General features: G+C 45.4%; 1 protein-coding gene across 2 annotated transcripts in view; it reads right to left on the bottom strand.

Annotated features, from left to right (window-relative positions):
* Nucleotides 1–25,265, bottom strand: part of TRPM4 (transient receptor potential cation channel subfamily M member 4) — a 77,541-nt gene that overhangs the window by 28,384 nt on the left and 23,892 nt on the right. For both annotated transcript variants that reach the window (XM_083162272.1, XM_083162273.1), the window contains exons 2-12: nucleotides 24,238–24,305; nucleotides 19,871–20,048; nucleotides 15,806–15,986; nucleotides 9,622–9,788; nucleotides 9,136–9,313; nucleotides 8,424–8,488; nucleotides 7,547–7,729; nucleotides 5,735–5,834; nucleotides 5,090–5,208; nucleotides 1,254–1,628; nucleotides 86–214 (exon numbers count right to left, since the gene is read on the bottom strand). In XM_083162272.1, the coding sequence (XP_083018398.1) occupies nucleotides 86–214; nucleotides 1,254–1,628; nucleotides 5,090–5,208; nucleotides 5,735–5,834; nucleotides 7,547–7,729; nucleotides 8,424–8,488; nucleotides 9,136–9,313; nucleotides 9,622–9,788; nucleotides 15,806–15,986; nucleotides 19,871–20,048; nucleotides 24,238–24,305 (1,743 nt within the window). The remainder of the gene's footprint in view (nucleotides 1–85; nucleotides 215–1,253; nucleotides 1,629–5,089; nucleotides 5,209–5,734; nucleotides 5,835–7,546; nucleotides 7,730–8,423; nucleotides 8,489–9,135; nucleotides 9,314–9,621; nucleotides 9,789–15,805; nucleotides 15,987–19,870; nucleotides 20,049–24,237; nucleotides 24,306–25,265) is intronic.

Below are 25,265 nucleotides of genomic sequence, written 5' to 3'. Positions count from 1 at the left end.
AGCTCAGACTTTGACTATACTATATACATACTGTATATACACACAGGGGTAGAAATCACATCTTGTCCATGATCGGAGGACTCACCATCTCCCAGAAGTAAGTGGCCATGTCTTTGCGGTTTTGCAGAATGGCCCAGATGAAGAGGTCAATCCAGGGGGTTGTTGACCTTTTATTTTCGTATTTCTGATCCTCGCAGGTTGGGTAACCTTTATTCTGTATACAGAACATAACAAATGATTACGTAGTAGGTATCATCAAAATATAAATTTCCACAGGGGGTGAGATAACGACAAAGAGTTGTTAATTATTCTAAAAAGACATTTGTATTCATAGTTCTCTTTTTCTGTTATCCTCCTCCCTCATTAGCATCGGGAAGTTATTCCACCTGGGTCGACCATTGTCATGTTAATATGTTGACCCTGTCGACCTGAATGGTTATGGTCTGCCTCATAGACAGTCTCATGATAGACAGTCACATGGTCAACCACTAATATTCGACAGTCACAAGGTCAACAGGGCCAAATGAAGACAAAAGTTGGAAAGAAAAAAAAAGGACTTATCCAACATGATAGTAAATAGCGTGTTTTCTAGCTTCAAATGTGATAAAATGGAGAGTGATAAACCACCAGCCAATCAGCTCCTGCCTGACATTTTTCAAACACAGCCTGCGACATGGAAGTTTGGAGCTGATTGGTTGGTTGTTTAGCACTCTCCATTTTATCACTTGTGCAGCATAGTGCCTCTGGCCCATAACAAGGCATTGTGGGTCTCCAGATTTTACACATACAACATATCCTTTGTTTTCCATGGTGGCTGAGCACATGGGCACATCATATAAAGGGTTTCATCTGGGTTGCCGACTTTTGTAATCTCCTCTCCAGGAGAAGCCCGGAGAGAAGACTTTCAGTAGGACTTCTGGGGGGGGCGGGGCTTGAGCTTGGGAAAAAACCCTGTGTTGCCAATCTCCGTGGATGGGGCGTGGCTAAAACGAAGCGATTATGATACATTAGCCCCGCCCCCTCCTCAGAGATCGGCAATTCGGGTTATTTAAATGCAGTGGTCAAGGGGCAGGAAGCCGCGATCAGGGGGCAGAGCGGGGGTCCTCCAGAATCCAGGAGGGTTGCCCATCTTTCCAAGGGGGGGGAGCGGGGGGGGGACACACAATTTTCGGGACCCTCCAGGCCATTCCGGGAGGGTAGGCAACCCTGGGTTTCATGAAACAGTTACGGTCATTATCCGAGATCATACATACATTGGATTGTCGCCTGTGAACAGATCCTTTTACATTTCCCAGGACTTGTGTGTAAAAGGGGGCACAGACATCGCCCATCAGTTCTCGCAGGACTTTGGCCACTTCGTAGAGCTTGAAGCCTCGTCCTTTGCCTACAGTGTCCACCGGAATGTATTCCTGGTGCTGGAAGCCTTTGTTAGACTCTCTGTGTTCTTCATGCTTGCGCTGGAGTAAATGGTAGAGCACCGTGTTATCTAGCACTGAGCTGTACAGCTCCTCCAGCTGGCCATAGGTCAGGTAGTCCACAATGTTCAATCCATTGTCCACAAAGAGCTTCACAAAGCTGGGCTTATCATTCACCATGGCGTCCGTCATCGTGTCCTCGAGATCGCAAGCCTAGGACGGACACAGAAAGCACAGTCATCACATTCTACCCTTCATTGATAAATACAGTGTTCTATATGTTTAAAGGCCCCTATACACCGAGGTATCGCTTGGCGCCTCGCATGTTATACCACAGGTACTGCCTGCCGGTCAGGCTACCCATGCCGCCAAATTGTGTACAATACATCGTATGCGGCCCTTTTACATACGATGTATCATACGTGCTGCCATTGATTGCCACAGGATCCAATAAATGCTTGTGGCAGCCATGGCGATGGCGGTACATGGGAATGCCCAGCAAACGCTGGGTGTTCCAATGCAAATGTGGCAGTGATGCGGTGTGTTGGGGGTTGGCAGCTGTCTCCACTGACTTACATTTGCGAGCCCAGGAGAAATTATTTGATGGTCTCTGAGCATCGATTGATTTCTCCTGCTGCAGCTGCACGCGAGGGGGCGTGTCTTCATAACACATGGTTGCGAGGGGAAAATGGTGGTGGGGGGAGGGCCTTTTTTCAGTGGGGCAGGCACTTTGGGACTCGGTAAGCTGCGATGTTTGCAGTTTACCGAGTCAACCAGAATAAGGTCCTTTCTACGGATGGGCTGGGAAGGGGCTATTGGATGTGGTCTGGGGCAGTAGGCTGAAGATTCCTGAGACACCTCGGGGCTACCCTGCGAATAAGGAGATGTACTGCGTTATAATACTACCTAAATAAGTTACTGTGATCCCTCATGCCCCTCTATACTACCCTCATGCCCCTCTATACTACTCCTCCACCCTCATTGCACTGGGAAAAACAATCATTGCAAAAAAAAGTCTAAGAAAAATCTGTGCAGCCCCATGAACAATTCCGCCCCAGGCATGGGCCTAGTTTGCCTGTGTGATAGGAGAGAGAAGAGTCGGGTGCAGCGTTTTCTCAGGAGAGCGGCTGGGGAAACAAGAGCCTCGAAGGAAATGAGAAAACTGCCCAATAAGGATGGACGTACTGTACATCACAGTAATATAGCAATCCTGCACAATTATATATGTATTCATAGTTATCATTAATCATGTCTTTGCAGCAGAAGAGGCGACCGTGTGTCTCCGATCAGCCAGGCAGGAAACCATCTGGGATCAGAACAAATAACGGCACAGACAGAGAAGGTTCTGCTCTGAATTGTGCCCTCTATGTGCGCACACAACACACAGGGCTGGAACTGCTGATGTTATATGCTCTGGTTTAGATCTGGATTATTGCAGACACATAGAAGTAAATTCTGAAGTATAAATATTGGTTTTATGTATCCACAAAGGAATGTGACAGATCAGAGAGGAAGGGAGTCTCCCTGGCACAGAGAGCGGAGGCTGGAAGTCTGTCTGCGTTCTATTCCTTAACAGGAGTAATAACAATACGGAACACAAAGAATGCTGAGGAATATACTTTACAGACATGGGAAAGTGCTCAGCTAAGCAGCGAGCCAATGAGGTCAGCAAATGATAGAACAGCAGAGGGTTAGAGACAGCAATGAAAGGGGGACAGGGAGGAAGCAGAGAGACAGAGAAAAGGGGTATACGGAAGAATGCCAATGCGAATTGGAAAGAAAGGAGTATGGGGAAGAATGGCGACACAAATAGTGAGGAAAGAAGATGGGTAGAGGGAAGAGAGCTGACTGATAATGAGGAAAGAAGATGGGTAGAGGGAAGAGAGCTGACATGGACAGTGAGGAAAGAAGAGTGGTAGAGGGAAGAGAGCTGACACTGATAGCAAGGAAAGAAGAAGTGTAGAGGGAAGAGAGCTGACACTGATAGTGAGGAAAAGAAGATGGGTAGAGGGAAGAGAGCCAACATGGACAATTAGGAAAGAAGAGGGGTAGCGGGTAGCTCGTTTCGCTCGCCCACGCTGTGAGCTCGGTGGCTCGCTACGCTCGCCACACTATCTATCAACTCCATGCCAACGTGGATAATAGGGGTATGAACTATCCACGTTGGCATGGAGTTATGTTACTTTATTTTAGACAGTTTGCCGAGGGTAAAACCCAGAAGTAGCACGGCGCCATGCTGGCGCCGTGAAACTACACAAGTACCGAGGGAAGAGAGCTGACACTGACAGTGAGGAAAGAAGAATGGTAGCGGGAAGAGAGCTGACACTGATAGTGAGGAAAGAAGAATGTTAGCGGGAAGAGAGCTGACACTGATAGTGAGGAAAGAAGAAGGGTAGTGGGAAGAGAGCTGACACTGATAGTGAGGAAAGAAGAAGGGTAGTGGGAAGAGAGCTGACACTGATAGTGAGGAAAGAAGAAGGGTAGTGGGAAGAGAGCTGACACTGATAGTGAGGAAAAGAAGAGGGGTAGAGGGAAGAGAGCCAACATGGACAATTAGGAAAGAAGAGGGGTAGCGGGTAGCTCGTTTCGCTCGCCCACGCTGTGAGCTCGGTGGCTCGCTACGCTCGCCACACTATCTATCAACTCCATGCCAACGTGGAAAATAGGGGTATGAACTATCCACGTTGGCATGGAGTTACGTTACTTTATTTTAGACAGTTTGCCGAGGGTAAAACCCAGAAGTAGCACGGCTCCATGCTGGCGCCGTGAAACTACACAAGTACCGAGGGAAGAGAGCTGACACTGACAGTGAGGAAAGAAGAATGTTAGCGGGAAGAGAGCTGACACTGATAGTGAGGAAAGAAGAAGGGTAGTGGGAAGAGAGCTGACACTGATAGTGAGGAAAGAAGAAGGGTAGTGGGAAGAGAGCTGACACTGATAGTGAGGAAAGAAGAATGTTAGCGGGAAGAGAGCTGACACTGATAGTGAGGAAAGAAGAAGGGTAGTGGGAAGAGAGCTGACACTGATAGTGAGGAAAGAAGAAGGGTAGTGGGAAGAGCGCTGACACTGATAGTGAGGAAAGAAGAATGGTAGCGGGAAGAGAGCTGACACTGATAGTGAGGAAAGAAGAATGGTAGCGGGAAGAGAGCTGACACTGATAGTGAGGAAAGAAGAAGGGTAGTGGGAAGAGAGCTGACACTGATAGTGAGGAAAGAAGAAGGGTAGTGGGAAGAGAGCTGACACTGATAGTGAGGAAAGAAGAAGGGTAGTGGGAAGAGAGCTGACACTGATAGTGAGGAAAGAAGAAGGGTAGTGGGAAGAGAGCTGACACTAATAGTGAAGAAAGAAGAATGGTAGTGGGAAGAGAGCTGACACTGATAGTGGGAAAAGAAGAGGGGTAGAGGGAAGAGAGTCGACATGAATAGTGAGGAAAGAAGAAGGTAGATGAAAGAATGCTAACATGTTAATAGATGCTGATATGCATGTGTATAGTGACGGCATTCATCGCAAGTTTCCTGCGATACTTGCTGTATCTCGGCCTAAGACTATTCTCTTAGTCTGCCACCATAATAGTTACTTCAGTGTCCGGTCACCTGATGTCTTCATTTACCATGTACTTGTCCTGAATTGCCTTGTACTGTAATTCAATGCTAATAATAGTACTGGTGCCATACCCTCCAGTGGATTTCTCCATGAAACAGCTCAGTCTTAGCGATGTCCTCTCTGTTCCAGGCCACAGCTAGCTTTAGCTCGTCCAGGTATTCTGTGGCATCGCTGGAATGTTTCTTACAAGCTGCACCATAAAGGAAAGTGGAAGATTACTATCTGTGAAGATGTTTCAGCAATTACATTATGTGACAAGGACACACATACACTGGATAAGATGAAGTCTCGGTCTTTATATTGGAGCAGGTTAACAGCATACCAGGTAATCAGCATAGGCAAGAATGGTTACTGCATTGTAGTATACAAGTGTCACAGCATAGTACAAACTCATTGGGATGTTCCAGTGGTCGCTACCGTAGCCCACATCCCTGGCCTATCACCTGGGCAGCAGTTCCACCATCAGGAGCACTGACTACCTGCCCTGGACACACTTATACCAGGAAATCACAGGTGCTGCTAATCAGCCCAATCCTGATCACATCAGTGCTCCTGCTGATGCTTTAAAACCCAGACCGAATCCTTCGCATTCCCTTCATGTGGAAGTATGCTGTCCCTGGCACAATGATTATTCATATTCATACGAGACGTCACAGTGATCTAAACAGAAAAAAATCCATCCACTTCTGAATGAGTCCCAGTAAAATAATATTCACCTTTTACTAAAGCTTTCAAGATGACAGTCTCAAAATCCTCTGTCCCGTCAGCGTCTGAATACACTGTGACCAGATCCCGATTTTGCACAATTTCCTCCACCTGGATTATAAATATCACACTCAGAACTCACATTAATATTGAACTTTTATTAATTTATTCTTTGGAAAGGCAAATATCAGAAAACAAATACCTGAAGTATTTGTTTGGATCTCGTTAGCTCTCAAATAAAACGACTTTTCAAACATTGCAGCTCAGAATCATCCCGTGCTATTACGTCATTTATTTATTTATTTTAGATGTGTCCTGACTCATGCCTCCCTTTTAATTGCTGACTTTGACATTCTCTACTCGGGAGAAGCCCTGAGGAAAGATGCAGCTGACTATAGAGGTGGGGGCGTGGTACAGCGGTATGCATCACTTGGTCCTGCCCCCTTGCAGAGAATGTCTTGGATCACTTGGGAAGGGACCAATATCATGTTATTTTCATAGAAAACATCACAATGGCTCCTCCCCTCTCCGCATTTTTAAATTCGTGGGAACTCGTTTTATATTTGTTCTTCAGTTAGCCTCAAGAAACTACTCAAGACATTACTGTATTTTGAAAGATCCTTTAAAAAAAAAAAAAAAAGTACTTGTTTAGTTTCACGGCGGCAGCATCTCAGTCACAGCAGCGTCTGTGTCCCCTTGCGGGGCTTGCTTCGCTCGCCCACGCTACGGGCTCGGGGGCTCGCTACACTCGCCACGCTCGCCACGCTATCTAAAATCAACTCCATGCCAAAGTAGATAGTAGGGGTATGAACCAATTCACGTTGGTATGGACTTTATTTTAGATAGTGTTCCGAGCGCCGAACCCGGAAGTAGCGGGCGGCCATGCTGCCGCCATGAAACTAAACAAGTACCAAAAAAAACTCGCAGAATGGGCCGTACTATAAGAATGGAGAATAGAAAATGTGCCAGTAAAATGACATGGCTGCCTTAAAACTAAAATAGACCGGCCATTACCAACTTGGCACCAAAGGGGTCATCCTAATTAGCTTGGTCCTGATTTATATTGGAGCTCACACAGGGGCAGGGGGTGGGGGGGGGGAGGGGGAATGGGGGCAGTCAGTGGGCATCACAGGATGTCAGCCGCCCGCCCCTTTCTCGTACCGGACGCCACAAATCTAGTTCAGCCCTGACTGACTTAGATGAGTGAACAGGGTAGAAATCATTTGATGGTCAGCCAGCCAACCAGAATTACTCCCCAAACTGTTTTCCCAAATCCCCTACCCAGTAAATCCCATTAGGAATTAGGATGATTATCATCAAGGGCAGTGCTGGAGCGCCCCAGGCAGGGGACGACGGCACACGCTCCAGTGCTCACCCGCCCCCCGGCCATTGTACGGGGGGGGGGGGTCCGGTGATTGCGGTGGCAAGCCGCCGCAGCGTTCTGGGGGGGGGGTGCACTCAGGTGCTCACCCGCCCCCTGGCCGATGTACAGGAGGGGTGCCGGTGATTGCGGCAGCAGGCCGCTGCAGCGTTCCGGGGTGGGGGGGAGTGGATTTGGTAGGGGGTGTCGGGTGATGCGGTGGCAGGCCGCCGCGTCATTTCCCGGGGGGGCAAAGGGGGGTCGGGTGACCTAGTCGCTCCTAGGGGAACCACTCACCTCCACGGGCACCTCCTGCTGCAAAGTGGCGCTCTAGGCAAATGCCTAGAGCTGCCTAGTGGTGGCGCCGGCCCTGATCATGGGAAATGCAAACATACTGTATATGAAAATATACAATGGTATTATGACCGTGTTTGGGGTTTCCAGGTTAATACATACTACCAACCTTCCCGATTATTTTGGTCAAGTTCTCCTCAGGGAAATGAAGCTTTAACTTCTCTTCAATGAGGCTACGGCTAGACTCCAAGCTCAGAGACTCCTCCAGGATTTCTGCCAGACAGTCGGCAACACCACCGGACCCGGCCACCAGGAGACACGGAATGGGGCATTTTGTGGCTTTGTACACTCGCTGCAGGGAGGATTACAGATATGTCAGCATTCAACTACGATATGACAATACATCAGCTTCAATTAATCTTTCCACATGTATTTGTTTTTTTTCCTTTGCTCTGTAGCTATAAGTGCAGCTATATATGGCCTTGCTGTGTGTGATCAGCATCTGTGCTCTGTAGATATCAGTGTGGCTATACGTACAGTAGCATCGCTCTACTTGACCAGCATCTGTGCTCTGTGTGATCAGCATCTGTGCTCTGTGTGATCAGCATCTGTGCTTTATGCTGTATGTGATCAGTATCTGTGCTCTGTAGATATCAGTGTGGCTATACATACAGTAGCATCGCTGCTCTGTTTGATCAGCATTTGTGCTCTGTGTGATCAGCATCTGTGCTTTATGCTGTATGTGATCAGTATCTGTGCTCTGTAGATATCAGTGTGGCTATACATACAGTAGCATCGCTGCTCTGTTTGATCAGCATTTGTGCTCTGTGTGATCAGCATCTGTGCTCTATGCTGTATGTGATCAGTATCTGTGCTCTGTAAATATCAGTGTGGCTATACATACAGTAGCATCGCTGCTCTGTGTGATCAGCATCTATGCTCTGTGTGATCAGCATCTGTGCTCTGTAGATATCCGTGTGGCTATGCATCACTCTATGTGATTGTACTGTGCAGGCGCTTAGTGCTGCCGTATTGCGCAGTATTACCTCTAGCATCTTGGACTCCCCAGCAATGAGCATGACCAGGACAGGTATTTCAATACTTCCTTTCCCTGGAGGATAATGAAATAGAAGAGTCAAGTATTACAGGAGTACAGTATATAATGGAGTAAAATCAATGAGAAACTGCGCCTCTGACTGAGAATTATCACAGGCCTATTGTGAGAAGTGGGGGAGGTGTGGCTAGTGTTGTGTGGGTGTGGCCAGTACCATATGGGTGTGGCCAGTACTATGTACACCCCCTACATTGTCAACACCAATATCTCACTATATACTGTATGTCCAAGTATTACAATAGAATAGTTTTGGATGGACAACTGAAATACAATATCATTAATAATAATCAGGTGGGCAGCTGGGTGGTTGTTGAGTCACATTTACACATTCATCAGATTTTCTAGTAAGAGATGTGTGATTTAGTTCTCTGGAAATCTTAATCCACCTACATTTTGTGGATCCAATCTGAACCCAGAACCATTCTGATTTTCACAAGGATATACGGTCAGAGTCACCGTTCAAATTGTAGTAAGGAATTCGGATTTTGTGTATAAATTTGGGGGGGTTTCGATTGCAATAATGACATGATTTTAGCTGTTTTAGTTTTTTTCCCAATGATTATCAATTTTGTTTTACTGATTTTAAACTGAACCAAAATTTGAACCAAAAAAATTAACAGAATGTATCAAAGATGTCTACTCACCCCCCACACCAGTCTTCTGCCGGGATATATGCTCCTCCAATCTGAACCTGAAGCCAGTTTCCCCTCCCATTTTGCCAATGGTTCCGTCATCAGCTAGGAGAAAGACGGAGTAATTGTTGTCCAATGAATAGGTTGGTCCATCCATTTTCTCCATATAGTATTTTGCTGGAGAGGATCCCTGTTGAGAAGGATGGCAATCATGAGAGATGATGTTCATCATCATCATCATCATCAATCATGATGTTGAAGTGTGGTGGACATCAGATCATAGGTAATAAGACACGATAAGCTATGCTTTAAGATTAATAGCTATTATTTTGGAGGTGCTTATGTGAGTAACTACCAATAGAAAGCCATCGAATATTGGATTCGAATGATCAGACCAAAACAATCAACTTTGCACCAGAAGAGTTCCAGTATGGAATTCTTGGCCGTGGCGGTTATTGACCATAATTGCTGACATAATATACAGCAGCAATATCTTACCTTCGGGTTTACTAGGCTTTCACAGTTATTTACAATTCCCCAGGGGGCAATGCCCATAGCCACCACTTTGGTCCTGGAATTGGAGCTTGCAGTGGCGTGGTCGCGGACCGCTTCGCCGACGTACTTTCCGATGCCGACTTGCATTCCTCCTGTCATTATCCAGGCGCCTGATGTCAGTAAATAAAAATGGAGTCGTTATTTCACAACAGAAACTTGCCAAAACGCGTTCTGGAGGCTTTGGGCGATGTTGATTATTCCTGATCTTCCAGGAACAAAATGAACAGAATAAAATTATTCATTAAAAAGTTAAAATATACAAGGCGGACAATGCTTTATATAAGGTAAACATATTTAAATGAGTAGGTAAGTCTACACTGGGTCTCGTAAACATTTTTGAAATGCTAAGCAGAAGCTAATTAGTTGGGGGGGGGGGGGCAGTTACAGATGCCAATACTGGCAGATATGTAAAGATAGTTTCCATGGACTGGCAAGCTACAGCACCAGCCACATTATATGCAAAACGGTCTCAATGGACCATGAAGCACTTCAATTCTATTTTATTTTGATTTTATTTTATTTAACATACTGTTTGCATTTTTGGAACTCCTCTTCAGCGCTGAGGGAGGTAGAATAGCCGGTGACTTGCAGCCATCAGAACACGTCTGCTGTTTTAAAGTTACAATCATTTAAAATCCAAGACTAAACTGGAGTTGTGTAGTTAGGGCGGCGGGATGTATCATGTAACGCAACTTGATTGTGATCCATCCCGCCTCTATTTGCATATACAGATAGAGCCATCCTCATCTAGCCCTTTAATAGGATTAAATGAGTAATAGGATTACTCTACTAATCCCCTACTGTATTGTTCTATGTATTGTATTGCTGCTGAGAACAATAGGCCTTGGACAGCCATGGCTCACCATGGCTCACCATGGCTATCCAGAGACGGCTAGATGAGGATGGCTCCACCTGTATATGTTTTATGTTGGTATGCATGAATACTTACCTGCCAGCACAGCACATGCGATATCGAGCTGCCCTGGTGTAAAAGTGACCTTTAAATTGTGACTCCGGAGTCCTAATATAGAGGAGCTACTAGACGTCTATGGGCCTTGCGTTGCCGAGAGACCACATTAGATATCTCCAATATTTTCTACAGACCTTTTCAACACATATGCCAATCTATACGTGTGCCCATAAATCTCTAAAATAAGCTTTTTGGAGGTCTTATTACAATTCACTGTACCTCCTTCCCCCCTTAGTGACTAATCAGGTTTGGTGGGTTGAGCCAGGGACGTATACAGCAAAGAGTACTGAAAGTCCAATGACAGCTGCATAGCCCCAAATGGATGGGTTTGGAAGACCCATGGTCTAGGAGAGCGGCCTCACACTGTGCTGCTATTTATAAGCAGGGTGCCCTTTCCCTATCCACCTCTTTTCGAGCCAAGGCCAGGATTTTCCTTTGCAGCCGCTAAATCTCCGACGGGATGCAATTCTTTAATTCGGGAGGTAAATTAAATAGCCCCTGAATTTTGAGAAGTGGCTTTGTGAGGAGCGCCAATGCGAATGATCTGTTAGGATGGTGAAACTGTTCAATAGGTTATCAATGCCTGGCTTCACTGGTAAATCATGTTGGGGAACCTCAGAGACCAGTTGTGCGTTGTGTATGGTTGTTTTTGTCAATAAAGAATCTTGCATTCAACATTTGCCCTTTAGGAATGTAGTGGAGTAGAATATGATATCAAGAGGGACGTGTCGGCCAGTTCTTGTGTCATTCATATACAATTTATATTTCATTTAATTCTGTTCTTTATTGGTTAAAACAAAAAAGGGGAGGGTACACTACAGATTATTAAGCCTAAAACCTTTCATAGGCTTGTGCTGACTGGCCTAGCATTGGCTTGACCATATAGTGGAGGTCTCCACTCCACTTAGTTGTCACTTTTCTTCCCAGCCCTGATCCATAACCAGGTCCAGTTGTCAGTAGGCTGAAGTTGCCCTGTGTGCCGAGAAGCTTTACACTGGCCATGTCCATAACCATGGAATCAGTGGAGTCTGCAGGCACCAGGCCTCTTCCATTAAGGCACTTTCTAGCAGCATATTTTTTAAAAACATTGATGGCAGTTGACCATTACCTCTCACCATAAATGGCACAAAAAACATCAACCAACAGCTTCGAGACCGTCAATGTTTTTCACCATTGCTCGATGCCCATCCCTAGCCTGTGGCCATACAGCTTGGAACATCAATAACAAGTGATAAATGACTTTGACATGTGTCCAGAACCAGAGGATCTCAGTGCAGATGAGGTTATGCAACTACTAGCTGTGTGTGAGGGTGAGGACAACATTCTTTAAGAGGACAAAAGTAAAAAAAAAATGTCCAACTGGGGCAATTGAGCATTGGCAGAGATCGGCATTCACAATTGATTGCTTCTCTTTCAGGTGGACAGATAACCGCTTCATTGACCACTGGGACTGTGGCCCATGTCATATTGAGTTTGTAAATCTGTGACTGTAGCAGAAACTTGCATGGCTTAGCTCTCGACTTAAAATGTAACATAATAAAGCCGGTGCCCATTCCCAGCCTTTCTGTATTTGCTTGCAGATGGACCTCGTTTTGGTATAAGGGTTGCCAAGTGTCTACACGTTCTGTAGGCATGTGTGGGATGTGCTAAGCCATGCCGGCAAGCCAGCAAGCATCTGTGTTTTAAATGCTGCCAATTATGCAAGACCTGTATTAAAATGTCAAAGCACATGAGGAATGAAGAACTAGGTGTTATATGCGCTACACCCATGTGTGGGGGTGTGCTTATGGAATCAAACAACAGCACATGGAACATACAGTACCTCCTGTACCTGTACAATGAGCACATAAACAGCGACATCACAATGGGGGTGCAGGCCGCTCCCAGGTGTCACCCACCAAGAGGTGACAACAATTCCCGGCTCCTCCTCAGTGACAGAAGCTGGGTTCTGCAGAGTAACACTACATGCAGAGCAGCACTCCGCTCCTATCACACTGTAGGAGCAGGCAGTACAGTTACAGAAGTGTCTGGGAGCAGCCCAGCATCTCTCGGACCCCACAAGTGCTGAATATGATGGGTGTTCTACATGAGGCCACACCTCCTTCCCATGAGGCCACGCCCCCTTTTGTCAAAGCCCAACTTTGGTACGCGCTGGAAGGCTTACAGCACACCGGATGTCACCGTGCATAGTGACGTCCCTGCACTTCACAAACATTCTTTTCATAATGACACATGGTAAAGAGATGCATTGTGGCCACTATAAGAATAAATGATGGTCCATGGGCCTGATTCAGGCCTGTTCACTAGGCTGCGTGTAATCGCAGCCTAGCAAACAGGTAAACGCCACTCGGCCGAATGCCCGCCACCCTGCTGCGCAAATCCCATCTCTAACATGTGAGGGTATGTGCCGACCATCAAATTATATTATTTATCTCTATTTCGGCTGCAGATCGGCAAAAAGGGGGAGGGCGCTGATGTCATGTGATGACAGCCGCCCACCTCAAGCAATTATCGCCACACCTGCATATGCAGGGGAACGCCCAGCATAGTTATGGGGACACGTTCACCTGCTCCAGCCCCCTGCCCGACCCCTTCCCTCCCCTTACAGTGCAAACGCCTCGGCAAGTGTGTTACTCGCTGAAGGCATTCACGCAGGGGGTTTGCACGTGCACAGTCCCCACAATCGAAAAAAGGGGCAAATTCAGACCCAACCAAAAAGGGCTGAATCGGCCCCTGGGGGGTTATTCTGGTCCGTTAGCGCGGACCACAACATTGGCACGGTGGACCAATTGTGGGCGTATGTGCAGGGTAATTTCTGCGCATGTGCATATGCTGGGTGCGTGCGGCCATGGCGAACAGACTTCGCTGGGTGCACGGACCAAGGGCTGCGGCTGGGTGGTGCGGCGGGCGAATAGTCGCGTTCATGGGAATGTCCAGCGTTTCTTGGGTGTTCCTATGGTAATCGGGCCGTGACGTCCGTGCCGGGGGCTGGCAGCTGACATCACTGGATGTCAGCTGCCCGCCCACTTCCTCCCGAGGGTGCACGCCAATCTAAGTGACCTGAGAGTCACTTAGCTACAGTATGCCTGCACGTTCCACATCATTCAATGTAGTGAGCCTTGGTGGAAAATAATGTGGACAGAGATAAAGTACCCACCAGTCACCTCCTAACTGCAATGGGGCAGCACGGACGGGGTAATGGTTAGCATTACTGCCTCACAGCACTGAGGTCACGGGTTCAATTCCCACCATGGCGCTAACTGTGCGGAGTTTGTATATTCTCCCCGTACTTGCGTGGGTTTCCTCCGGGTACAATCCAAAAATATACGGATAGGTTAATTGGCTCCCAACAAAAATCCCTAGAATGTGTGTGCTTGTACATTTGGTAGGGAATATAGATTGTTGAATGTTCAAATATTCTCTGTAAAGCGCTGCAGAATATGTGTGCGCTATATAAGAAACCGTTAATAAATAAATAAATGTTACCCGCTGTGTTTGGAAAATTACAGTTGGAGGCTGGTTTATCTCTCTCCACAAGTCTTAGTACATAGACCCCTTAATTGAAGATCAACAGGAAATGCAGTTGAATGTAAATTATGTTCTAAAAAGGTCAAAGCCGATTTAGCGAATACAGGATATGAACAGAAACAAGAAAGAAGACAATAGAAAGTTCACAATCCACCCTCAGACGGTTATATGCCTGAGGGAGTTTCAAGCCAAGAAAAGATGAGATGACAGCGCATCATAAGCTGTCAAGTTCGGAGGACTCCATCAATTTAAACAAATAAATAAAAGAAAGAAAACCATATTAAGACACCTTTAAAAAAAAAAAAAAAAAAACAATCCCACAGGCAAAGGAGTACAGAAGTAGGCATTGCCATTAGTAACCAATCAGAAGCTATCTGTGATTTGTTTAGAAAAGGAAACTCTGAGCCTGATTGGTTGCTAGGGGTCACCTGTACGTTGTTTTCATAAACTGTTGTAGATTCCAGAGAATTGCATCATCAAGTTCAAGAAATGCTAATTGCACAACCAAACCCGGGCAACATTGGGAACATCAGCTGGGTTCTAGCTTAAATGACATTCAGCATTTATGGACATCAACATTATTTTTTATTAAAATAATGTGAAAATAAGCGTTTTCAGACCGGTTTTCACATAATATTAATATTGCCAGAATTTTTAAAAATGGCCATTTGGAGGACAATTCTCCTGCAAGCTCTTAATATCGCGAAGTACAGACAAGTATTGTGAATAATGATGAGCGCTTCAGAAGATAAAGTGAAATAACAATGAATAAGGAAAATAATAATAAAAAAAATTATTAGTAACATTTTTTGGATAAAAACTAAAAATGACAAAAAGGATGAATTTGCACCTGTGAAAAAAATAATAAGGATTAAGATACTTGGTGGGGGTATTCAATATCCTGCCACCCGATTGGCGAAAAGGGGGAGTGTCCACGTAAACGGCCGTGGATTGTCGAGATTCGTCCGCGATCGCGACAATTCACTGCCGTTATCGCTAACACGGGACCGACAGCTTTTAAAATCGAGACCGTTCTGTCGATCTGCCTCTTCAATGCCGTCGTGAAAGACAGCATTGAATAGGTGCCCACCGCTATTTCCCAAGGAAAGAGTGATGTGGGGATTGAATGCCCCCTTAATATAAACAGCTCCCTTGTGGGAATGTAGGACTCCATCTTTAATGGACATGCTGCACTGCAGGTGAGGCAGATATGACATGTGCAGAGAGAGTTACATTTGGGTGGGGTGTGTTCAAACTGATATCTATGCTGCAGTGTAAGAATAAAGCACCCAGTATTTACTCTGCACAGAAAAAAAATAACTCCCATAAATCTAACTCTCTCTGCACCTGTTACATCTGCCCCACCTGCAGTGCACTTGGTATTGTCCATTAAAGAAGTTTCTGGTTGCAAACCAAACAGAAACAGGCCCTTAATATACTACAAAAGTGTAACATTCCCACACATTGGGCCAGATGCACTAAACTTCAAAAAGTGATAAAATGGAGAGTGAGAAACCACCAGCCAATCAGCTCCTGCCTGACACTTTTCAAACAAAGCCTGTGACATGGCAGGTAGGAGCTGAATGGTAAAAACTCCATCATTCCCCCAACCAATCCCTGGCCTCTGACCTGTGCTCTGTGCTGCCTTGACCAGCCCCTTCCTCAGGATGTCCTTCAGCCAGGTTTTTATTTTAAATCTGCCATCTCCTCCAACTACAGACACCACCAGGTTGGGAGGTGGAATCTTCCAGTGATGGGTGATGAGGTTGTAGACAATGGAGGGGTCCGTCTCATTTGACAAGCGGATAAACTGGAATCAGAGCATATAAAAATACGTCAAGGACACAGACCTATGAAGAGCCACCATACCTTATCGCTAACTTAATGATTAAAAATGACATTTATGTTGACCACACTGCATAATAAATATTTTTGTGCCCTCGGAGGGGGCGACACCAAAATGCCAGTTCCAGGATGGTGATAGGACCTGGGTGCTCCAGTGTGACATTTTCCTGCAGCATTCGGCTACTGTTATAGAGGAGGAGCCGACACTAGGCTCTGGGTGGAGCCCAGCATCTCCGAGGAGGCTGAGCTTCCCCCCAGAGTAATGTAATCGGGATTCCCACCGCTGGGATCAGACTGATCTCTGCATATGCAAACTCATATTCCACCCTTAGAACACTTAGCGGTCAATGTACTAAGCATTGGAAAAAGATAAAGTAGGCAAAGAATAAGGGCGGATGTACTAACCAATGGTGGTGCATCCCAGCCATTTACCACATACTAATTGCATATGTACTAACATATGTGATTAGTATCGCAAAGGACAGCTCTACCAATAAGAGCTGCCTTTTGCGAACAAGCGCCGGATACTCCAGTTCCGGGTTTTCGCACCGGGAGGAAGACTGAGGAAAAAGCCAATAGGTCACTATAGGGTAATGCCAGCAAAAGTCAAGAGGCCGGGCCCCTCTGACTTCTGGCACACCCCCATGTTCACAGCAAGCAAATCATTACATACTGTACTAATATTATTTGATTGTGACGGAACCCTTTGTACTTGACGGCAACACTAAAGGGGACTGTGACATGTTTTTGACTTCTGAGGTAAAACATAAAATGGCGCCAGATGTATTCCTAGCACAGAGGAATTTGCATGTTGTCCTCTTACAAAATCCACAAATGGACAGAAGAGCCTCTGTTTGTTGCTGAGGTCTCTCGCCTGGAACCTGTTTTGAATGACCGACATGTGAGCTGTCCCAGTGAATGTCTGATTACCGGCTCGTCTAAAAATAGCTGACGGAGTAGATGGGAGAAGTAAAATATCCCACAGTCCCTCAAAAAAAAAAAAAAAAAAAACACAAATGTTGACAAAAAGGGGTAAAGTAGCTTCTGCAATTTTTCAAACACGATCTATTGCTTGTAATACATCCCGCCACACATATCTGTGTTTACTAACGCCATATGCATGAAAATGTTAGCAAAGCCGTCCTTTGCAATTATAGGACTTCAGGGTTTAGGACCTGGAGTCTTATATGCGCGCATGTGTCAAGTGAGGTGCACTAGCACTGAGTGCATTGTGTATAAGCAACACTTGTGTGTGGCATAACATAAATATGGAGCACTATTGTGTGTCATAACATGAATAAGGGGCACATTACTATGTTGTGTAATATGAATAAGGGGAACTACATGTGGTGTAAGTGATTATGATTGGCGCGATTTGAATTGGGGGTACACTATTGTGTGACCATGCCCTTTAATTGTAAGATCTCTGTCCCTTTATAAAATAAAAGGGACAGATTTTTAGCGGTGGTACTTAAGAATTTGGGTTGAGAATTCTTACAATCCGGGCTTGGTGCGTATGCGGATCACTGCCAAGCCTCTGAAAACGTAGGTTTGACCGCTTTGTACACTTTCCTGCATCTCACCCATGTTGGCTTGGTCTTGCGTGCAGTTCTGTATCTATCAGACCTTGGGTGTTCCAGTCCCACAACAGCCAAACCTCACAGCAAAATCAATTACCCTCTGTCATTCCAGCTCTATTCATTGATGTGGAATCCAGCGGAATGTCATTCCTTTAGATGTCATAGCACACATGGAAGTTAAAAACTGGATTTTGGTTGTGTATAACCATTGATACATTATGGGGCCCGATTCAGACATGTACGCACAGGTCCGAATTCGTGCCTGTCCCAGATGGGGGGTCTGCACATGTGCATAGGGGATAATACGCATGTGTGATGAACACATAGCGCCTTCAGTGAATTTTTTATTTGCCGGGGTGCGCTCGCAGCTAGATTGACAGGGGTGGGCACTCTGCGTTTCATGGGCGTGCCCACAAAAACAGGTGGGCGTGCCCATAGAAACGCTGGGTGTACCCCAGCAGATGCAGACATGCCCCTTCCTGCTGGGGGCAGGTGGATGATATCACATGACGTCAGCCCCCACCTTCAATTCGGCCATCACCGTTCCAATAGTACATATTTGCTCGCAGTGCAGAGAAGGGATCTGGCCAGCAGGGTGCGTGCTTTCAGCTGGGCGGCATTAACCTGCTGAACACGCCAAGAGACTGATCAGTACTGCATGTAGCAAAGTAGACCGAAGATGCAATAAAGCGGGTGCCATCAAACTTTGTCAATATGCAAGCTACAAGTTTCAATGGTCGGTCCATATGGGCACTATACAGTCCAACATGATATATAACAGCAGGATGTTGGTCACACACGGACCATTTTGCTCATGAGATGGTCATTTATTTTCTTTAACTGACTAGCCCATGGGCCAATCAGAACCTGGGGGCGTGGCACTTTGGGGAGAGTAAAAAAAAAAAAACAGATTTGGCTATGTTGTGCCATCAATGGCTATGTTGAGCTATCGATGGCAGTACTATTCTACATCAACCATAAGCCATCTAGGATTATTATTCATGGTTGATGGCCATCCCTACGGCACACATAGATGATGGAGGAAGGGGTAGTTGGCGCGTACACACTAGACGATATGTGCGATAATTTCTCCAACGATATCGTTATAATTGTATAGTGTGTATGCACCATAACCCTAGTCCACCCCTCAGGCAGCATAACCGTAACCAACCCATTTTACGCCGTATTTCAAGGTCATGATGTGATTGTTGTACTGTCTACCTGTGATAAGGTTAAATAGCTGAAGCCATTGTCTACACACAAGTCTTAAGTCTGTATTGTTGATGTTGAGTAACCAAGATAAATTGCAACATTCTATCACTTTGCAAGCAGCTCCTGCCTTAAGAATTGACATATTCAAGGACCTTTAGATAACAGTAGATCCAAAATCAACACTTTGGGAATTCAGGAGACTGTTAAATCATCCTTTTTTTTTGCAGATTTAAAAAGGCTGGAATCAGGGTACAGAAACTACACTGCGCTTTGGAATCCTGTTTGCAGTCAAATCCAGGGAATGTGACAGGTGGAGAGATTGAGTGGGGCGGGACGCCCGTGACGCAGGTGCCCTAAGGCAAGCTTTGGGAGGACAGAAGCCACCCGTGGAACAGAAAGAAACCCCATCATGCCCCATTTAGTGGTGCCGAGAGAGCGGGGGGAGATGGTACTAATTACCCAGGCCCAGGTCCTCCCCCACCGTTACCTTGCAGCAACTGTTCTCAATTCAGCACATGCTGCTTTGTACTGGGCAGCAGTGTGGCCAGGGAGGTGCTTAAAGTTCTATTTTGCGCTGTACTTTTCTATGGGTGCATGGCCACACCTCCCACAATTAGGCCACACCGCCTGAAAAGTACCTGGACCCGGCCTGGCTCTCCACTGCCCTGGCCGCATTTGAGGGGTCTTAGATTGAGGGGGCAGCTATATAAGGGGGTGACTAAAGACTCAGTTCATCCTGTACTATTTTAAATGGATGGGGGAGTCTTTCCAATTGGCCTGTGAACATAAACAAGGGTGGACTTGGTAGTGGACAGTGGTTAATGGTACTTGGGGCATCAGTACTGGACTCTATGACTGGACTCTATGGTAGTGGTGACCTACTAGGCTATTTGTTTAGTGTAGTTGCCTCTGGTTGATACTCTTCCCACTTTATCTTCAAGGTTCGGTAAATCATTTGCTGATTAACCATTGCAGCAGGTAACTGATCTTCTGCGAGTTAGTGGCGAAATCCTAGACATCTCATAGGACTATGGTTTTGGGTTAGGTATATCCTCACCTGGCTGTGCTTCTTCCCAGCGCCCACAAACTCAATGTCACCATAGGCGTCTGTGGGCTCCTCGGTCGTGTGCTCTGTGGAATCCCATGTACTCACAATGGCTGCCCCGAAATTGTCCTCTACGGCCACAGAGGCGTGATTCTGTCTTGGCAACCCGCACTGACAAAATTGTCCGTCTCTGTATATCAACATAAAGAAATAATATAAAAAAAAAAACATTCAAGAAATACATTTGCATTTTAATTTTATTATGCATTACAGACACATATTAATCCTATATAATAAATGGCTAGCGCTGCTCCTTAGGTCTATGGGGGGAATTCAAGTGTACCGCCTCCTGAAACTTCCTGAGGATGCTTTGGGAGTCCTATTCTTCTCAGAGGCTGGGAGCTCCTCCTCTTCAGCACAACGTTGTTTATTCGGGGGCGTAGCCGAACTGTTTGGGCGCTGCTCGATCGCAAACATTGAGGCGACTCCTCTATACAGGTAGAAAGCTGCGTATCGACACCACAATGCTGACAGTAAAAAGGAGGGGATTAGGAACACCTAACACCCATTAAAATAGCTAGAGATTTATCAAACAGGACAGGAAGATATGCTAGTTGCTCATAGCAACCACTGAAATTCTAAGCAATAATCTAGTACATTCTGTAGTGTTTTGATAAATCTTCACTACTCAGGAACAAACTGAAGATATGGGAGTTAAAGTTGTAATTCATGGCTAAGAAAATATAGATTTTTTTCTCTGAATAAAATGAATAAATCTTTTATTTTTAAACTGATATTTAATAAAGGGGATATATTGCAGAAGTGGCGGGCAGTATCGTTAGACTTGCAATTTGGCAAATAGTAAAAAAAAAAAAATCAGCTTCTTAATTAAACTGTTTTCTGCACAGGATTTATGTATTTTATTACTTGTAAAATGTTCAGCTTTAATTATCTGAGGGTAGAAACAGCAGAAAAAAAATAGTATTTGCTTTATCCTCTTTGTATTGTAAGTTTAGGAAATGGTTTGCTGTGCATTGTAACATCATGTCTCGCACTGGTGCCATTAGTAAGGTCTTATACTACAGCTATATTTCATAACTTTAAATAAAAATACTGTTCTTTTCTGGGTCTCGGGGCAGAGCTGCCCCTAGTTAATTTGATGCCCTAGGTAACATTTTGGTGGTGCCCCCTAGCACTGTCGCTAGTTCTGACCATGACCCATTCCTTATTATTCATATTATGCTACACTGTACTACTCGTTATTCACATTACACCACACTGTATTGATCCTTATTCACATTACACCACAGTGTATTGCTCCTTATTCATATTACACTACATTGGGTACTTCTTGACTTTCATGGCGCCACTCTAGATAGGACAGATAGGATACTAGATAGGATACGATTTGTATGCGATTTGACATATGATATCGCATAAGATATAGGATAGTAGTAGTAGTAGTACGTTTATTTATAAGGCGCCGCAAAGTGTCCGCAGCGCCGTACATAGCAAACAAAAAAAACAAATTACAAGTTAACGTACAGGGTGTGTTGAAAGATACAGTATAAATAGGGGTATAGCTGGTCGAACTAAAATCAGCATCAGTTCAGAAGTAGGTGTCAAAATTGTCAAGGAGACTGAAGATGAAGTAGAGGAAGGGAAGAACAGGACAGGTGAGGTAATGAGGTAGGGTGAGTACGTGAGGAAGGAGGGCCCTGCTCATAAGAGTTAACATACTAAAAATAGGTGGGTGGACGAACGAAATACAATAGGATAAGTAGGAACGGAGGGGAACGGAGGCAGGATATGAGGATCAAAAGAGGTTAGGAGGAGGGATAGGCTAGTCGAAAAAAGTGGGTTTTGAGGGAGCGCTTGAAGGAGGTAAGGGAATCAGATAGCCTGATGGGTGGCGGGAGGTTGTTCCAGTGCAGGGGGGCAGCGCGAGAGAAATCTTGGACACGGGAGTGGGAGGAGGTGATTAGGTGAGAGGTCAGTCGGCGGTCAGCGATGGAGCGAAGAGGACGGGAGGGAGTGTGGATAGAGATCAGTGAAGAGAGGTAGGGAGCTGTGGAGGAGGAGAGAGCCTTGTAGGTGGTGGTGAGGAGTTTAAAGAGAACTCTGAAAGGAATGGGGAGCCAGTGAAGAGATAAACAGAGGGGGGAGGCGGAGGTAGAGCGGCGGGAGAGGAAGATGAGCCTAGCAGCAGCGTTAAGAATGGATTGGAGAGGTGCGAGGCGGGTGAGAGGTAGCCCAGAGAGAAGGATGTTGCAGTAGTCAAGGCGGGAAATGACAAGAGAGTGAATGAGAATTTTGGTAGCGTCAGGTAGATAGGATAGGATACTAGATAGGATACGATTTGTATGCGATTTGACATAAGATATCGCATAAGATATAGGATAAGATTTACTATCCATTTCATTACCCCACTATCCACTAGGGCGTGGAGTTGATTTTATATAGCGTGGCGAGCGCAGCGAGCCACCGAGCCCGAAGCGTGGCGAGCGCAGCAAGCCCCGCGAGGGGACACGGATGTTGTTTCAAAGCAAGTCCCCAATATCGCATGCCATTTGCATGCAATTCCATAAAATACATTCCGTGTCCGCTCGCCACGCTTCGGGCTCGGTGGCTCGCTGCGCTCGCCGCGCTATATAAAATCAACTCCACGCCCTAGTGGATAGTGGGGTAATGAAATGGATAGTAAATCTTATCCTATATCTTATGCGATATCTTATGTCAAATCGCATACAAATCGTATCCTATCCTATCTGTCCTATCTGTCCTATCTAGTGGCGCCGTGAAAGTAAAGAAGTACCCTACATTGTATTGCTCCTTATTCACAGTACACTGTGCTGTATCACTCATTATTCAGTAGTGCACCTTATACACATAATGCAGGAGCCTGCTGGCTCAGTTATACGATTTGCATGCCCTAGGCATTTTCATAGTTTGCCTACACCTAGGACTGGCTCTGTCTCAGGGACATAAGAAAAGGTCTGAGTGTTACCTTTGAAAATATGGGAGTTCTGTGTGTTATGTGGAGCACGTGGAAAGGGGGGTGGGGGTCCCGCCTGTTATAGCTGTACAGGGCACCACAATTCTGATGGTAGACCAGGTTTTGTACATAGGACATGTTTTTATGCTCACTTGCCTGGATTATTCGCTTTCTTTACTCCTCTCTATAGGGGGAGATGTACAGGCTTAGAGAGTGATAAAGTGGACAGAGACAAAGTACCAGCAAACAACGTATCTGCCACATTACTGGCTGTGTTTGGAAAACGACAGGACCGGATTGGCCGGAAGTTTATCACTTTTGACTTTATCACTCTCCAAAGCTTAGTATATTTGACCCAAAGTACCAGTTAATCAGCATCTGTGAGTCATTTTTCAAGCACAAGCTGTAAAATGACAGTTAAGGGCCAATTGGTTGATGCTTTATCTCTCTCCAAGACTTGACACATCACCCCCTGACTGTTTAAAATCAATAATCATTGTATCACTGTATAAAGGTTAGGTTTCGTTACATGTACTGATAACTGCCACTGTATAAACTAGAACATAGTTCAGTTGGATCTTAAGTTTTGCGATAGTCTGTATAATGTTGAGTACTGTTGAATAAAACTTTACAAGAAGTTGTTTTTACTATGGTTACTGTGCTAATGTAAATATAGGGTAAGAACCCAATCCCAAGTATTTGCTGGTGCCAGTGTTCCTGAACATCATCAAACTTTAGAACATAGTAGCATACTAGATGATTGGCCAGGAGGCTTCAGAAATCAGGTGGCGCTCACAGCACCTCCCCCCTCCCTTCAGCTGTCTTAGATTGATGGGCAGTCCCTGGGAGACCATTGACACAATTTCTCTATACAATACTGGTAATGTAGGAATTGAATAGCGGGGATGGGGCCACAATGACGCAAACGTAAATCCACACCAGTAGCGCCTACAGGGGGGGTTTCTGAACACCCAGAAAGCTCAAGACGGCGGAGAGAAACTGGGCACTGTATCACAAAGCTCCGCCATGATTCGCGGGTCACTGTCGAGAGGGCGGAACCAACATGACAGGATCCATCAGAATCATGTAATTTGGCCCTGCCCCCTCCCTGTAGATCAGCAAATCAAGGCATTTTACGGCGAGAGGGCAGGGCTTAGAACATCTGTATATATGGATAGGCATTGGCTGCCCCCTCCCACATGGGGTAGCTGGAACATCAGTTAGAATGCCTTACAACCAATTACAATAGGCGCAGTACCGCTAGGAATAATGGATCCCTAATTATGTTCTTTGATTTATCCACTGCAGGGGAAACAGTACATTTGCAGGAACAAGTACTGAAGACCCAGCCAAGTATGTAATGATCATTTGAAAAGCAGCTTACCTTCCCGGTGTGTTGTCTTCTATGTAGGTGGTACATGTTTTCTTTTTAAATAGTTTGGGAATCCAGCTCTGGAGAGAGAGAGAGAGAGAAATAGAAACATTAGAGGTTGCAGAAACCTTTCAATAATAGAAAGTTAATGCATTGACTGGCATCACATTGATTAGTATCATAATGAATTCTGGGTGTTCCATAATTAAAGGGCGCAACCCATGTAACCATGATTTCCCTCATATAACAGTTACGGACTTGCTAATTTTAACGGAACCCCAGATTTTTGTTTGGGGTCTGTCCCAAAAAAACAATCCAGCAAGTCTGGGATAGAATCAGGCCGACAGCCGTTGACCACATTTTTTCCCCCTGGCAATTTCGCCGGCACACTGTAGGATCATGTAACTATTGTGCAACACATTTGAATGATATCAGGATCTATGCATATAGGGATTGATTTAGAGTTCAATGATATGCCGATGTTTTCGCAGTTGAGCGATTATCGGTAATCGGTGCGGGTTTCCAAACTGCATTGTGCTTGCAACATTGTACATTACCATAGTCACACATTGACACTTATTAGATGCATAGTGAATGACAGAAAGGCAGGATTTTACGGTGGTAGCGCGAATGGCCGCAAAAACGCAGGCATAATGCAACCACTTTCAGGGAGTGTCACAGTCCGCTCTTATTGCGGATTGCAAATTTGCACATCAGCAATGAACTCTTAATCAGGTGCATGCTTTGTAGTGATGGCTCAGTGGCCATCTTGGAATAGGGCATGAGTAGTCCATGTAGACCAGGAAGACCGTAGTCGGCGCATTAGTACACTCCTTTTAACAAAATACAGTCCTAGGTAAACTGTTCTTCTCTATCTACCACAACTCTTGAAAAACTAGTAAACTCATTAACACCCTCATACAATTTGGTGCGATTACATCCAATTTCGATGCATCGGGCGATATATCAGATGAAATCAGCCTATATTGGAGTTATTTGACATCAGGTCCAATCTGATGCGCGTTCTCGTGCGCATCAAA

Source organism: Crinia signifera, chromosome 19, assembly GCF_055691185.1.
Source record: "Crinia signifera chromosome 19, ASM5569118v1, whole genome shotgun sequence".
In the NCBI taxonomy this organism is placed as follows: domain Eukaryota; kingdom Metazoa; phylum Chordata; class Amphibia; order Anura; family Myobatrachidae; genus Crinia; species Crinia signifera.
The sequence above is the reverse complement of the archived record's forward strand: the minus strand, read 5'-3'. Positions and strand labels throughout refer to the sequence as shown.